The 15011-nt window shown below is 48.8% G+C and overlaps 1 protein-coding gene across 1 annotated transcript in view; it reads left to right on the top strand.

Annotated features, from left to right (window-relative positions):
* The window catches only part of SLC9A9 (solute carrier family 9 member A9), a 517302-nt gene that overhangs the window by 247365 nt on the left and 254926 nt on the right, over nucleotides 1–15011 (top strand). Inside the window, exons 7-8 of the mRNA XM_055129734.1 lie at nucleotides 3263–3401; nucleotides 5988–6093. Coding sequence (XP_054985709.1) covers nucleotides 3263–3401; nucleotides 5988–6093 — 245 coding nt within the window. The remainder of the gene's footprint in view (nucleotides 1–3262; nucleotides 3402–5987; nucleotides 6094–15011) is intronic.

The following is a 15011-nucleotide window of genomic DNA, read 5'->3' as shown; positions in this document are numbered from 1 at the left end:
AACCTCTCTGACAGAATCCAAGGGTTGGTTTTCATTTGGCTCTACTCAGTCCTTGTTCTGTTTCTTTATATCCCACACATGGGTGGAGCAATAGCACAGTGAGTAGGGCATTTGCCTTGCATGTGGCCGACCTGGGTTCGATTCCTCTGTCCCCCTCAGAAAGCCTGGTAAGCTACCTAGAGTATCCTGCCTGCATGACAGAGCCTGGCAAGCTCCCCATGGTGTATTTTATATATCAAAAACAGTAAGAGCAAGTCTCACAATGGAGACATTACTGGTGCCCGCTCGAGCAAATTGATGAACAATGGGACAACAGTGCTACAGTGCTACATTGCATCCCACACATGAGAAAAATCACCCATTATTTCTTTCTCCTCTGACTTATTTTGGTTCACACATCCCCTTCCAGTTCTACCTCTGTTAGCACAAAAGACGGGATTTCATCCTTTCTCCTGGCCCATTCCATGGTATCTATAGACCTCAAGTTCTTTTTCCACTCATCTGTTGTGAGACACTTACATTGTTTCCAAATTATGACTATTGTCCCTAGTACTGCAACACATTGAATGGTGCCTATATACTTTTGAATCAGAGTTTTCATTTAAAAAATCAATTTTGGAGACATGGTGGTTTACAATATGATTGTTTCTCATACACATACTCCCAAAGCCACACCCATCGGCAGTGTACCCACCTTCTTCCCCCAAAGACCCCGAGACCTCTCCCTCTCAACACTACACCCTCCAAATTAATTGTGTGGGTCAGTTTTCCCACTGTGTTGTTTTCAGATCATTGTTGCTACCTGTCCATGTGCCTTGAAGTCCAACATATGAGAGATATCATTCTGTGTCTGTCCCTTTTCTTCTAATTTCACTCAGCAGAATAGCCTCTAGTTCCATGAAATGTTGCTGTAAATTGCAGGATTTTGTCCCTTCTCAGAGTTGCATAGCATTACATTAAATACAAGCTACAGCTTCTTGGCCCACTCATCCACAGCTAGGCAGTTGGATTATTTCCATATCTTGGCCACTGGACTAAGTCAGTGATGAACAGAGATGGACATAGGTGTACATATAAACTTTTGGATTCATGTTTGTGTGTTTTGTAGATAGATGGTAAGAAGTGGTCTAGCCAGGCCTTAGGGTAGTTCTATTTCTGTTCTTTGAAGAACTAGCATATTGCTTTCCAAAGATGCTAACAGACGAAATTCCCATCAGTAATTTCTTTTTCTTTTCTTTTCTTTTCTTTCTTTTTTTTTTTTGCTTTTGGGTCACACCCGGTGATGCACAGGGGTTACTCCTGGCTCTGCACTCAGGAACCACTCCTGGCGGTGCTCAGGGGACTATATGGGATGCTGGGAATTGAACCCGGGTCGACCGCATGCAAGGCAAATGCCCTACCCGCTGTGCTATAGCTCCAGCCCCATGAGGGTTTCTTTCTCACCACAACTCCATCAACACTTTCTATTTCCAAACTTTTTGATATGTATCATTCTCACAGGTGTGATATATCTCATTTATAAGCCTATTTAAAAACATTAGCTCCCCCATTCTTCTATCTCTATGAATTTAACCACGCTAGATGCCATAGTTGAATGGAATCACTCAGTATTTGTCCTTTGGTGACTGATGGAGGTGAGATGTCCTGGGATCAGAATTAGGAATTCACAGAATCATTCACAAAGCAGTGCCACGGTGCAGAAAAGTCAGTTTGTTGAAAGAGCAGGATGCAAAAGTAGCATCTCTCACCCCTACGATTTCTCTGCGGGCACGAAGGAATAGGCTGGGCACAGCAGCTCCTGCAGCCGTGCCGCTCAGTGCCACAGTGGCCAGAGGTGTGAGACACCCTCCCAGGACTGTCAGCTACCAAAGACCCAAATCTGGGCTTGCTTCTCCTCTTTTCTGCAGAGCACACGTTACCAAGAGCAAAACACTTCAAACGCCGCCCTTGACTCTCACGCGTTTCGGGCTCCAACAGAGACGCGCGTGCATCTTCCTTATCCAATTACGTGATCAAAGCAGGAGCATTGGCCTACTTTAGGGGTTTAAAGGCATCCAGGGGGAAAGAGAGCACAGTTAACACTCCGCTTTTCTATGCCACGCATCTTCCTGGAGGAAAAGCGGAGTCCACACCCCCTGCTCACGCGTAACCCGTCCCCGGGTACGGAGAGTCAGGTCAGAGCATGAACGGGCTCTAACCAGGGAGCCAGAAAGGACTCCAATTGCCCAGTCCAACCCAACCTCAGGTCACTGTGTCCGCTGCCCTGATCTCTTCCAGAGTCTACCACGCTGCTCTGCCTCCAAGAGCCCTCACACGAATAAACACAGCTAAGGAAGCAGCTGGGGACACCCACCCCCTGCTAGGGGACCGCGAGGGTCTTCCTCGGGGCTGCTGCTTCTCTCTCATGCTTCTGTTTCCGGAGTTCCTTCACATTTCCTAGTTTGTAAGACAAAGTTGCAGGCCTTACCTCAACACACTGGGATTTGAGGCCCTGGTGACAGGGGGAGAAAGAAAAAAAAGAAGAACCAGCAGCAAATACATCATCTGCCGACATCTTAAGTGACCCGATTGCCTGGTGGTGGCTGATTTTTCTCTCTGGAGAGGAGACTGTTGGCTGCCACCAGGCTTGGGGGGTGACGGATGGCCGGGCAGCTGCTGCCGTTGGCTACGTGGGGAAACGGGGGCTTGGTCTCTCCCTGGGGGTTAACTCCTCGCCACAGCCCACGGTGTGCGGGGCTGTTTCCAGAGGGAGGCGCCGCTGAGGAGCGGGCTCTGTGGTTTATGACAAGACCACAGCCGAGGACTCGGGGCAGGCTGTGATTTGTGTCGCCCATTTATACCCAGGCCGTAAAAGTGCACTTTTTATCAGGAACATTTGTGAATAGAGAACGGCACCAAAGACATATGGCCACTAAATAATTCACAGTTATCTATCTCCTCAGCAGGCCCCTCACACACCTACCATGTTTTAATGCCTAGTTTGCTCAGAAACAATATTCTTTATGACCCTTCCAGTATAAAAATGTTTACTGACTGGCGTAAATATATGGGTGCCGTGGGATGGGGCTGCGAGGGAAGGGAGAAGCTTTCTCCACCCCTCCCTGTCTCCCAGGCCTCCTGGAACTTTTCCAGTCAGGTCCTGCCCTTAGGAGAGAAATGACCCTCCTCCCCCCCAAAAAAAGATGCTAATTCTGACTTGGTACTTGGCCTCTGAAAGACAGCTGGAAGGCGCTGATGAGACCTTCCTTCTCTTCTCTTTCAGCTCTATCTCCATCTACAGTCCCAAGGAGAACCCAAACACATTCGACGCCGCCGCATTCTTCCAGTCGGTGGGGAATTTCCTGGGTATCTTTGCTGGCTCCTTCGCAATGGGGTCCGCGTATGCAGTGGTCACGGCATTGATATCCTTTGCACACAGGTACGATGTGGGGCGGGGGGGGGGGGGGGTCCGTCAAGAATCCCAAGTGTCCCCAGAGGTCGCTGAGGATGAATCACTGCCAGTAAATGGCTTCATAGTCTCTGGTTCAGGGGCTGGAGTGATAGCACAGCGGGTAGAGCATTTACCTTGCACGCGGCCAACCCGGGTTCAATTCCCAGCATCCCATATGGTCCCCTGAGCACCGCCAGGGGTGATTCCTGAGTGCAGAGCCAGGAGTAACCTCTGTGCACCGCTGGGTGTGACCCAAAAAGCAAAAACAAACAAACAAACAGTCTCTGGTTCAAGGGGAAGTATGATGCTTCTGGGGTCATCTTGGTTCTCAGCCAACTGGGGGCCTAGGTAGGCACTAGTGGCAGATAGACCCAGGTTCTTCTCCAAAGTCAATTCTAGCATTGCTCATATTTTTTTAGGGGAGAGAGAGGTTTAGGCTTTTGGGGTCCCTTCTAGCAATGCTCAGGTGTTACTCTTGGCTCTGCACTCAGAAATTACCTCCGACAGTACTTGGGGGACCATATGGGATACCGGGGATCGAACCATGGTCCTGTGCACTGTCTTGTAGCTCAGGCCCTGCACTGCTGGCATTTTATGATTCTAGGTTATCCACAGGTTTTTAGAAAATGCCACCGAAGAAAATGGGTCGTTGGGGGTATCTGAACATGCTATCATAGGGTCGAGAAGGAGACGAAGATTCAAGATCAAGAATGAAACAGTCAGGGCTGGAAGCTGTGTAGTGGGGAAGGCACTTACTTTCCTTGCTGCTGACCCAGGAGTGATCCCCGTCGCCACATCCGGCCCCCTGAACACCGCCAGGAGTGGTTCCTGAGCACACAGCCGGGAGTAAGCCCAGGGCATCACTGGGCGGGGCCTCCAGACAAACAAGCAAGCAAGCAAACAAACAAACCCAAGAATGAAACGGGCTCAACTAGAGAGTAAAGGAAGGAATCCTGTGTCCCGTGTGCAAGGCTGTGTCGGTTACTAGCCCTTGGCGAAGTCACAGGTCACTGCGAATCTCAACAAGTGTCTGTAGGTGTTTGGGCGATTGGATCTGAAAACTGCAGAGAAAACTGCAGAGAAAATTGCCCTATCTCTGCTTTGCCAGGCAGAGGGTGTTGACAAAGGGGGCGCTAGAGTCAGGGAAGGAGACTCCGCCCGGGGAAGCCCCCGGGAACAGGTGGATGTAGCCGAGTCAGGGCTGAGAAGGAGGTCAGAGGCCGATGTCATGTGTGAGGGATTGGAGGCCCCAGCGAAGAGGCTGAGGTCAAGGTCAAGAGCCAGAAATCCCGGAGAAGATCAGCTAAAGAAGTGTGGGAGAGGGTCAGGGCCCTGGGGCAAGGAACAAAAATGTTTGGGCCTTTTCTTCCGGGGCTCAGAGATGGAGCAGCTGCTAAAAGTTTCTGTTGAGCATTTCTAAGCAGAGTTGGAAGATGAATAAAATATGGACCTGGCCTTCAAGCAGTGCCAAGCTTGGACAGACAAAAGCTCTATAGGAGGGGCTGGGTACAGAGCACGTGCCAGAGCCAATGCCAACTTACCAGAACTAGAACATCTCAAAGGAGGGTGAAGCTGCGTTTCTGGACAGTCCAGGAGACTCCAGATCTGGCTTCAGCTGGGCAGTTAGAGAGGGCGGAGCACAGAATGAGCACTGAGCTGCTATGTAGGGCAAGACCAGCACTCATTACGGTGTGGGGCGGGGTTGGCATGACACAGGTGCCACAAGGATCAGAGGCCGTGGTGAGCCACGGCAGGTGAAGAGACAGGTCAGGTGGAGTCTGCGCTGCTTTCTTTGGCCCTCGTGAGTTTGAGGGAGGGGTTTTCCTCTGGGCAGCGACAGGCACGCCGGGAGTCCTATGTCACAGACCTCAGCAAAGACCTGCCTGTGGGATGATTCAGGAGAGGGTTCGAGTCCAGGAACGCCAGTGGCGTGGAGTTGTGGGGGAAATACCAGGGGAGAGGAAGCGAGTCTCTGGGCCCCCAGGACTGGCTGGTTCACTGTGAGGGGAAGCAGAAGAGAGAGTTGAAGGCTGACATGTCGTCCCGGAGACCCCTGGAGGAGGCCGGTTCCTCGGTCAAGTAAGTCGGAAGAGGCCAGGCTGATTTGTGACCCCCCCATAGACCCTGAGCATCGCCTAATCCCATTGCCAGCTGCCCGAGAGGAGACTCTCACTTTGGATGGACCCCGCTGCGGTCACGCTTGCCTCGCTTTGGCTTTCTCAGGGGCATCCCCGAAGGCTGTGGGCAGAGGCAAGTGGTTGTGGTATGGACACAACACGTGTATGGGTTTGTTGATTGTTGTCTGGGTTCGTTGATTCCCTTCCCTACCATGAAGGGAACCTGGGCCACTGCACACACGAGCCAACCCTGGGTCCCTTTGGGTGACATGAACTGAGACCCCCGTCTCGACAGAAGGCAGGCGGGCGACCTCAGCTGCCCCTGAAGGGCCTCCCGGGCAGCTCTGAGGGGCCCTCTCCTCCCTAGCGAGCAGATGACCCCAGGGGGGCAGCGGGAGGTGTGGGGGCCGGTGCTGATTTCCTTAACGCGTCTGTCCCACCTGACCAAGTTCACCAAACTCTGCGACTTCCCCATGCTGGAAACCGGCCTCTTCTTCCTGCTGTCCTGGAGCGCCTTCCTGTCGGCCGAGGCCGCGGGCCTCACAGGTTAGTGCCGGGTGCCGGGGTGGCCATGGGCAGGCTCCAGGCCGGGGCGCCGGGGTGCCTCCCCACCCCAGGGTCACGGGTGCTGCTAATAACAGCTCGGCCCCTTGGACCCGAAGCATCTGGGAAGCCCTTTGCTCCTCCCCCCTTCTTTTTTTTTTTTTTGTTTTTTGGGTCACACCCGGCGATGCACAGGGGTTACTCCTGGCTCTGCACTCAGGAATTACCCCTGGCAGTGCTCAGGGGACCATATGGGATGCTGGGATTAGAACCCGGGTCGGCTGCGTGCAAGGCAAACGCCCTACCTGCTGTGCTATCGCTCCAGCCCCAACTCCTCTCCCCTTCTGTCCCAGAGGGGATAGTGGAACCCATAAATGACGGACTTTGGGTGAGTCCCCCTGGGGCGGGACGAAGCAATGTCCAGTGCTCTGTAGAAAGGGGGGGCGACCATGCTTGGCCATCTACACCCCGTATCTTCATTAACAACCCCCCCATCACCACCACCACCGGGTGGGGATGTTCCCCACATACCCAGAGTTCGGTATCTGTTCTGTGGTTCTGTGGCAGGTTCTAGAATGAAGAAGTATGAAGAAGTAACGTGGCAGCAGAGAAAATCCCTCTGAGAGGGGCGGGGGGGGGGGGGGGGGGGGGGGCGCCTAGGGCCCAGGGTGGGGCCTGGGGCGGAGACTCTGGCGTTCGCTGACTTGTCCAGGGTCCAGGGTGGTCGAATTGAGGGTTGCGCGGGGCTGGCCCGCACGACGGGGCCTTCCTGTGTCGAAGAATTCCTGTGGCCTCGAGCCAAAGGCCAAAGTTGCTTCTGTCCTCTGGCCACTTCCCAGGAGCCACCAGGTTTTGCTGTCCTGGGCCCTGCTGTCCCCCCAAGCATGGTTAACACGCCAGGGGCGAGTCCCGCCCCAGCTGGCGTCAGGCGAACTCCCTGGGTGCTGGCCTTGCAGGAAGCGGCACTTCAAGTGGAGGTAAGAATAAACGTCGCCTGGTACTGAAAGGGTGACCTAGCCAGGGGCCCACTGGCCGCCTTCCTTGGGGGGTCTCGCTAGCTGGAAAGGCTCAGTTAGGTGCTAACTGTGCCCAGTTTACCAGTCAACAGGAAGGGGCGGGGCCAGGATTTTTTTTTTTTTTTTTGCTTTTTGGGTCACACCCGGTGATGCACAGGGGTCACTCTTGGCTCTGCACTCAGGAATTACTCCTGGTGGTGCTCAGGGGACCATATGGGATGCTGGGAATCGAACCCGGGTCGGCTGCATGCAAGGCAAATGCCCTCCCCGCTGTGCTATTGCTCCAGCCCCCAGGGCCAGGATTTTAAAGCCAGGGGAGGTGACCCCAGGGCCTCTAGGGTGCCTCACGTTGCCGGCTGGAGGGCCGTTCTTTGTAGGGGAGGTGGGGCAGCCCCCCAGCAGTCAGGAGACATGAGGCACCCCCAGAGCCTGCTCGCTCCAAAGCTGACCTTGGCTCTTTTGGGAAACCCAAGGCAGAGCTTTTGTGTAATGAGAACCTATAGTTCTGGGCAGCTGACCCAGGTGCTACCCCCAGCCCTGGCTATTCCCAAGTTTCCCCCCAGACTTCCAGAAAGCCTCCTGCCATTCTTAGGTCACAACAGGCTAGGCTGTTACCTGGGTACACCCTACCGGCTGTTGTATCCAAAACTCTCAACACCGTCACGTTAGCACATGTCTTCCAAACCATCTCAGGAGGGATCGTTGTGTACTGGGGAAGGAACAAATACCAGGGCTCCTCGGTTAAGCTCACGGAGGTGAATAACTCGCATCCATCAATGGGAAAATGTGGTTTTCCTCTCCTCCACATTCTATGCCCCATTTGGCACTTAACATGATGTAAAAGCACCTAAGTAATGTTAGCAATAAGCGTAAATATTTGACCTTCCCTAAAGGTAAAGAAGGATCTAAACTCATCTGATATTTTGTAGCCCAACTATTAGATATTAAAATAAACACACACACACACACACACACACACAACCCAGTGCCTAAGAATTCTTCAGTTCTTGGTGTGAAAATTTTGTCTTTCTATTTCATGGTACATTTCAGCCAGATCTTGTTTTATTAACTGCTTTAAAGGTTACAGTCCGTGTGTGGATGGCTAGTTTATCTACACCTTGATCTTTTACTGCCCTTTTCAGTGGGGTATCCTTATTGGATGCCATTCTAGTCTCTTCCCAAGGAAACAGCATGGTTCGGAGAGGGAGGACAGAGAGAGCCTCCATCATGAAGAGACATGCAGTTCCCTCTCTCTCCTCTCACCCCAGAGCAATACTCCACGTTTGGGCAATGCGCCTACCGAACATTTGATACGAACCAAGCCTACGACCAAGGCTCCCCAGTCCAAATTACTTATGTGTTTGTTTGTGTATTGTTTAATCCTTGCCTACTTCCAAGTTGGATTTGAGACAACTCATAATACAAGTCAGGCATAGCATGGGACCATTTAGTTGAGGGTAAACACTCAAGAGCTCTGGGATAGAATTTTTCTACAAAATTAGGCAGCTGTTCTTTGCTGTGGTTTGGCAATGAAATAGCTCTGAGCTTTCTGGCAGCCAGAACCAAAATGGAAACATGATGAGTTGTATGGGAGTAATATGGCATTATAAAAGGAAGGCATGCTTATTTATAAAAATGGGCAAACTTTGTTTCTGGTACCAAAATTTTAGAGGAATTGATCAGAGACGTCCTTCCATAAGGATCTTTGAATACCACACTAAGCCAAGTGTTTGCTAAGACTTTGAGGGGAGATGCACATTCATTATTTGTGTCATGATTTCCCTTAGCAACCTTCAATGAAATCAGATGGCATCAAATCATAACCTTCTAGGGGGGCTTCCATGTAATGACAAAATCCCCTTAGATCTGTCTGCAAGTGAACTCCTATCATGCAAAATTAGCATCTAGAAAACCTTTAGGAGGCAGCGATGCAGGGTTGAGCCACACCCAGATACTCAGATTTCTTTCTCTGAGCAGGGAGCAGGGATCAAAGCAAACCTGGCCACACACAAGTCTGATGCCTTAACACCTCTGCTATTTCTGTAGCTCTGAAAAATGGTGTGTGTGTGTGTGTGTGTGTGTGTGTGTGTGTGTTGGTTTTGATGCCACACCCTGCTGTACTCGGTGCTTACTCCTGACTCAGTGCTCAGGGATCACTCCTGAATCACTGTGTTATTTCTATAGCCCCTGAGAAGATGCTTTAACAGAAGCTCAATTTATGAACATGAATGACTCTGATGCGTTCCATTGAACGAGCTGTTCTGGCTGGGAAGAATTACTGAGATGGTCACTCTCACGGACCTCTCCTGCTCACTAACTCACCCTTAGATAACCCCTGGGCTTGGTGTTTACATGCCACTTTTTCTCAGCAAAATTTCCCCATTCCTGGCCCTTCAAAGTGGAAGTTCTAGGGTGTCCCTTGAGTGACACGAAGCCAGCCCTGTCATTCCAGGTTTTCTTGTGTCATTTATTAGTCCCATGAATTGGGCTTTTCACATACATATCATTTGAAAAAAAAAAAGATTTCTGTTTTCCTAAAGCACATATTTTTCAGATAAATCATCCGAGCAGTATTTACTCATTCATATTCATAAATACACACGGCAGCTTCATTAGCGACTTCAAGTTTCATCTTCACTTTGAATGTGGAGTATTAACAGAATCTTTTGCCGTCAAAGTACAAGATACAGACCAGACACGAATGATACCTACATTTACCTGCGTGAAGTGAAAACTAGGTAATTGGATGGATTGTAGAAATAGTGCAGGGAAGGTGCTTGTCTTGCACTCAGACCTATCTTGGCTGTCTGGAATGATCCCTGAGCACTGTCGGGTATAGTTCCCTGAAAAGTTAAAAAAAATTTAATTTTTAAAATTTTTAAGTGATTAATTAGAAATGATATCACATATATTTTTGCTTTTCCTGTTGCTAAAAGCACATCTGTTTTTGAAATTTTTTTTTATCTTTTTACTATCAAAGTAATACAGCATGCTGTAGAAAAAGTTAGAAAACATAGATTCACAGAACAGATAAAATTTTAATCACCTGTAATGTTACTCTATTAGTGACTTTGAAAAATGTTTGGTCACATATCTAATTATGTATATTTACATATATAATCATTCTTTTTACATATATGTAATTATACTTTTCTTATTCAATTGAAAAATATTTTTATGGTGGGGTATGGAATATAATAGTGATTTGATTTTCTTCCTATATGACCACTGACTTGGTGTCCTAATATCCTTCAGCCTTTCCCTACATTTTTGAATATTTTTCAGTCAAAATTTATAATGAATGCTTTTATTGTATTTATTTATTTTCAGTCAAAATTTATAATGAATGCTTTTTTATTTCATCATTTTTATATAATTATAATAATGGTTACCTTGTACTACATCACATCAGTTTACCATAATTTATTCCATCAACCTTCTGATCTTCCCTAGTTTTCTGTTAGTAACATGATTGCACTAATAATCTTTAATATTGGTACATATATTACATACCTTCTAGAAAGTAAGATTTCTGATTCAGTCACTGTCACTGTCATCCTCTTGCTCATCAATTTGCTTGAGTGGGCACCAGCAACATCTCCATTTTTTGAGACTTGTTGTTACTGTTTTTGGTATATTGAACACACCACGGGGAGCTTGCCAGGCTCTGCCGTGCAGGCAAGATACTCTCGGTAGCTTGCCAGGCTCTTCAAGAGGCATGGAGGAATTGAACCCAGGTTGGTGGCGTGCAAGGCAAATGCCCTACTGCTGTGCTATTGCTCCGAGAAGACTAAAATTTTAGGGGGGCAGAGCCATAGTACAGCAGGCTGGGCATCTGCCTTGCGTGTGGCTGACCGGGTTCCATCCCTGGCATCCCATGTGCTCCCTGACCACAACAGGATTGATCCCAGAGCGTGGAGCCTGGAGTATGTCCGGAGCACCACCGGGTATGGCCCATCCACCCCCAAACAAAAAAATTTCAGTATCTTGAAAAATGTGTACTAAGTACCCTTCAGAAAATTTGTGTCCCTCTATGCTTCCACTGGCAACGTTAGAGAGCCCTTTCACTCATCTCTTTTTCACCCTAAAGTTCTTTTGTTTCTGTTGATTTAATAATTAAGTTGTATTTTTTTCTCATTGTTTTCTATATTTTTAAAATTTCTATACTTTTTGATTGGGGGCTTTACGGGGGCAGGTCCTGACTCTGCTGGTATATTGCTCCAGATGGCACTCAGGGGACCGTGCTAGGGTGGGCTCAGATCTGGGCCTTCCACGTGCAGAATATGTGCCCCAGCCCTGTGCGGGATCCCCAGCTCCGTTTCTATATCCTTGGAGAAAATCATTCCAATTCATGTCATTGGCGATTTGTATTTCCTCTTTGGGGTGCTACCCATTAGACCTTTTTTTTTTTGTTCCCCTGCTGAGACTTTTTTTTCTTTTTGGGTCACACCCGATGATGCACAGGGGTCACTCCTGGCTCTGCAGTCAGGAATTTCCCCTCACGGTGCTCAGGGGACCAAATGGGATGCTGGGAATCAAACCCAGGCGTGCAAGGCAAACGCTCTCCCCGCTGCGCTATCACTCCAAACCTCCTGCTGAGAGATTCTTATATTTGTCACTTGGAGAAAATGGTTGAACAGAATTAATATTTTGATGTCCAAGTAGGATATATACATATATATAAGGTACTTTCCAGTGTTTGCTTTTACCTTTTAAATATGTTACGTTCTGTTTGTTTGGGTAAGGAAAACAGCAGTCCTGGGCATTTTTAAGATTTATGGACTTAATTTTATCTCCTTTTTATGAAGAATAAGATTTTATTAATTTCTACCTAGAAATCCCAATTGTGTATTATCTGTGCTTTTGTTTGTGTTCTTGGGTCACACCAGGCCGAGTTTGGAGATGCTCCCAGCTCTGTGCTTGAAGGTCGGTCCTGGCAGTGCTCCGGATGCTAAGGGTTGCCAGAGCCCAGCCGGGCTCCTGTCCACAGGGAAGCCTGCGTCCAGCCTGCTGGGCACTCACTGGACCCTGTATACTTTCCTGTCCACTTATATTTTCTGCATTGGAATTCAACTGAAAAATTATTTTTTTTCTGTGAGGTGAGGAATATAACAGTGATTTGATTTTCTTCCCAGATGATCATTGACTTAATGTCCGAATAACCTTCAGCCTTTCCCTATGAGCTTAAAACAAAATGCTCATATGCTTAGGCACATACACATGTATGTGCATGACAAGGTTTCTGTTGTGCTGATCTTTTGATCATCGTTGTTTTTTATTAGCTTAGCATCGGGGTCCATTTTCCAAGAAGTTTCCAAGAGCTTCTTTGTTGTACTCCCCTATTTATTATTCCAGATGGCCATGAAAGTAACTTTGTTAGTTCCAAACAGGAAACAACTTCGGGGTTGTGATTGGAGTGGAACTGCATTTCCAGACTGATTCGAGGCGAGGTGGTGAATTTACAATGCCCGAATCCTCCCACCCAGGAAATGTTATGACTTCCCATGTATTCAAGTCATCTTTTATGGCCCTCTGTAAATTTTTATAGTTACTTTACAATAGACATACGAATTTCTTGTTAATTGTTTTTAAGCTATTTCATTTGAGGAGCGCAGGTTACAATGAGTAGAAACATTTTCCATTATCTTTTCTATTATAATTTCCGTGTTCGTTCACAATTCCCACGTTCTTCGATACTATCAAGAATTCAAGAATGACCTGCTGGACTGATAGCATAGCAGGTAGGGCGTCTGCCTTACATGCGGCCGACTTGGGTTCGATTCCTCCACCCCTCTCAGACAGCCCGGTAAGCTACCGAGAGTATCTCGCCTGCAAGGCAGAGCCTGGCAAGCTCCCCATGGTATATTCTATATGCCAAAAACAGTAACAAGTCTCACAATGGAGACGTTACTGGTGCCCGCTCGAGCAAATCAATGAGCAATGGGATGACAGTGATACAGTGATTATATTGTACGTACATGCGCACTTAGATTTACTGCACTATTTGGTCCCCTGAGGGTGGTACAGAAATGTAGACGTGACTCTGGTGTGCCTCCTTGGGATGGAATAGCGGGCAGGTCCGCTTGACCATCACGTTAGTGCCGTTGAGTGGCTCGAGCTCCCGATACACACAGCGGGTCTTTTTTATCAACAAAATGAGTTTTCACTTGAGGAAAGGAAAGATCCCTGACTCTGAGCAGCAAACTGCTCTGTAAGGAAGTGAGTCCTCTGTGCCCAGTAGGATTCCACTGACCAGGATGCTCCAGAGTGGAGTCACACAGCAACTCACGGAGGACCCTGGGTTCCATTCACCCCGAACTCCATCACCCCCACTAGCGGGTAAACGTAGAGATCCACTCATCTGCAGAGAAAGGGTCTGGTCGAGAGCAACACGGTGAACAGACTTGGTCTGGCTGTCCAGCCCTCAGCCTCACTGTCCCTGCTGATGACATCTGACATGGAGGGAACTGCCTCACTTCCACGGGTGCCAACGTGGTGTTCTTGAGGGTGCCTGTGTCACTCCCACCCAACAGAGTAGGGAGAGCCGGGGCTAGATCACCCAACCTTCTCTCAGGTGGGAAGAGGAAGGCCATGAAGCTGTTTATGGCGGTGCTCTCCGACCCCAAAGGCCTGTTGAGGCTCTTTATTTGTTCCACCTCCAGAGCTCCTTTGAGCATTCTTTTTGAGAACTCCTGCGCTTCCCTCTAGAACATTCCTTTCCAACGCTGGGAGCGAGAGTCACTTTTTAATTGCTTGCAAACAAAGAGACCTAAGTGGTACAATCCAGGAGATTGCACGATCCAGGAGGGATTTCGGCCAAAGAAACAACATAACTTGGTGACAGCTCGGAGGGGAGAGAGGCTCAAGGATGCACAGTCTCCTGACTGGAATACTCGGGACTGTCCCCTGCCAGGTGCACACGGAAGCAGGAAGAATCCAGCTTCTAAAAGGAGCTTGCACGCCCGGTGCTCACCAGCCTTCTCCGTTTGTTTTCTCACCAGCTTCATTCTGAGCACTTCAGTGTGAGAGCAGCTTGCTGCTGCCACTCCAGTTCTTCCTAATTTGATGATGATCATTAGATTTATTTTGATCGTCTTTTCCTTCAAGGGCTACATTTGCAGACAGCGGTCTCATCTCGGCGCCACTTTCTTTGGGAATTTGCACCTGCGTGCGCTCAAGAGTCACACGGAAACTTGGTCTTTATGGGAACAAGTGGCTCTTCGACATGCAAATGAAGGGCGGTATTTCTGGGCCACCCAGGTCTGGTTGTCGTTGTAAATAGCCCAAGTGCAGTTGGAGGAAACAGGGCAGAGTGGCAGGTGTCTGTGGGAGGCTTCACGGACGAGGGACACAGGGAACTGGAAATGGGCTTTGGGCGTTCTCTCAGGCCTGGGGGATGAGACAAGGGTGTGGACACAGGGTCTGCCCCTTGTACAGAACCAGCCACCGAGGGTCAGCTCTCTGCTTTCCTCCTTACGGCCGGGAGTAAGTCATCCTATTAATTATGATCTCAGTTTTCTTTACCGCTGAGTCTTCAAGAGGCTCTTCTGTGATGGAAGGTCTCTGTGCATAGCTGATCAACTGCATGGCCACAAGGCAGCTGCTGCCTGTGCACTTTCTCCCTCCCTCTCTCCTTCCCTCCCTCTCTCTCTCCCATTGCTCCTCTCTCTATGTTCCTCTCTATCTCCCTCTCTCTCTCACTGCCTGTGTCTCTGTCTCTCTCTCCTCTCTCTCACACACATACACAGACACAAACACAGACATAGACACACGCACACACACGCACACACACCCTCTAATCACTTGGGATTGCTTCCTAAAAATCCTTAAGTCCCTGCGTCATTATTTTCAATTGAACATTGAACATAATTCAGCGGTATTATTTATAGCCTTGTCTCTAATGCC

Source organism: Sorex araneus, chromosome 2, assembly GCF_027595985.1.
Source record: "Sorex araneus isolate mSorAra2 chromosome 2, mSorAra2.pri, whole genome shotgun sequence".
NCBI classification, from domain to species: Eukaryota; Metazoa; Chordata; class Mammalia; order Eulipotyphla; family Soricidae; genus Sorex; species Sorex araneus.
Note: the sequence above shows the minus strand (reverse complement) of the source record. Positions and strands in the feature narration are given on the sequence as shown.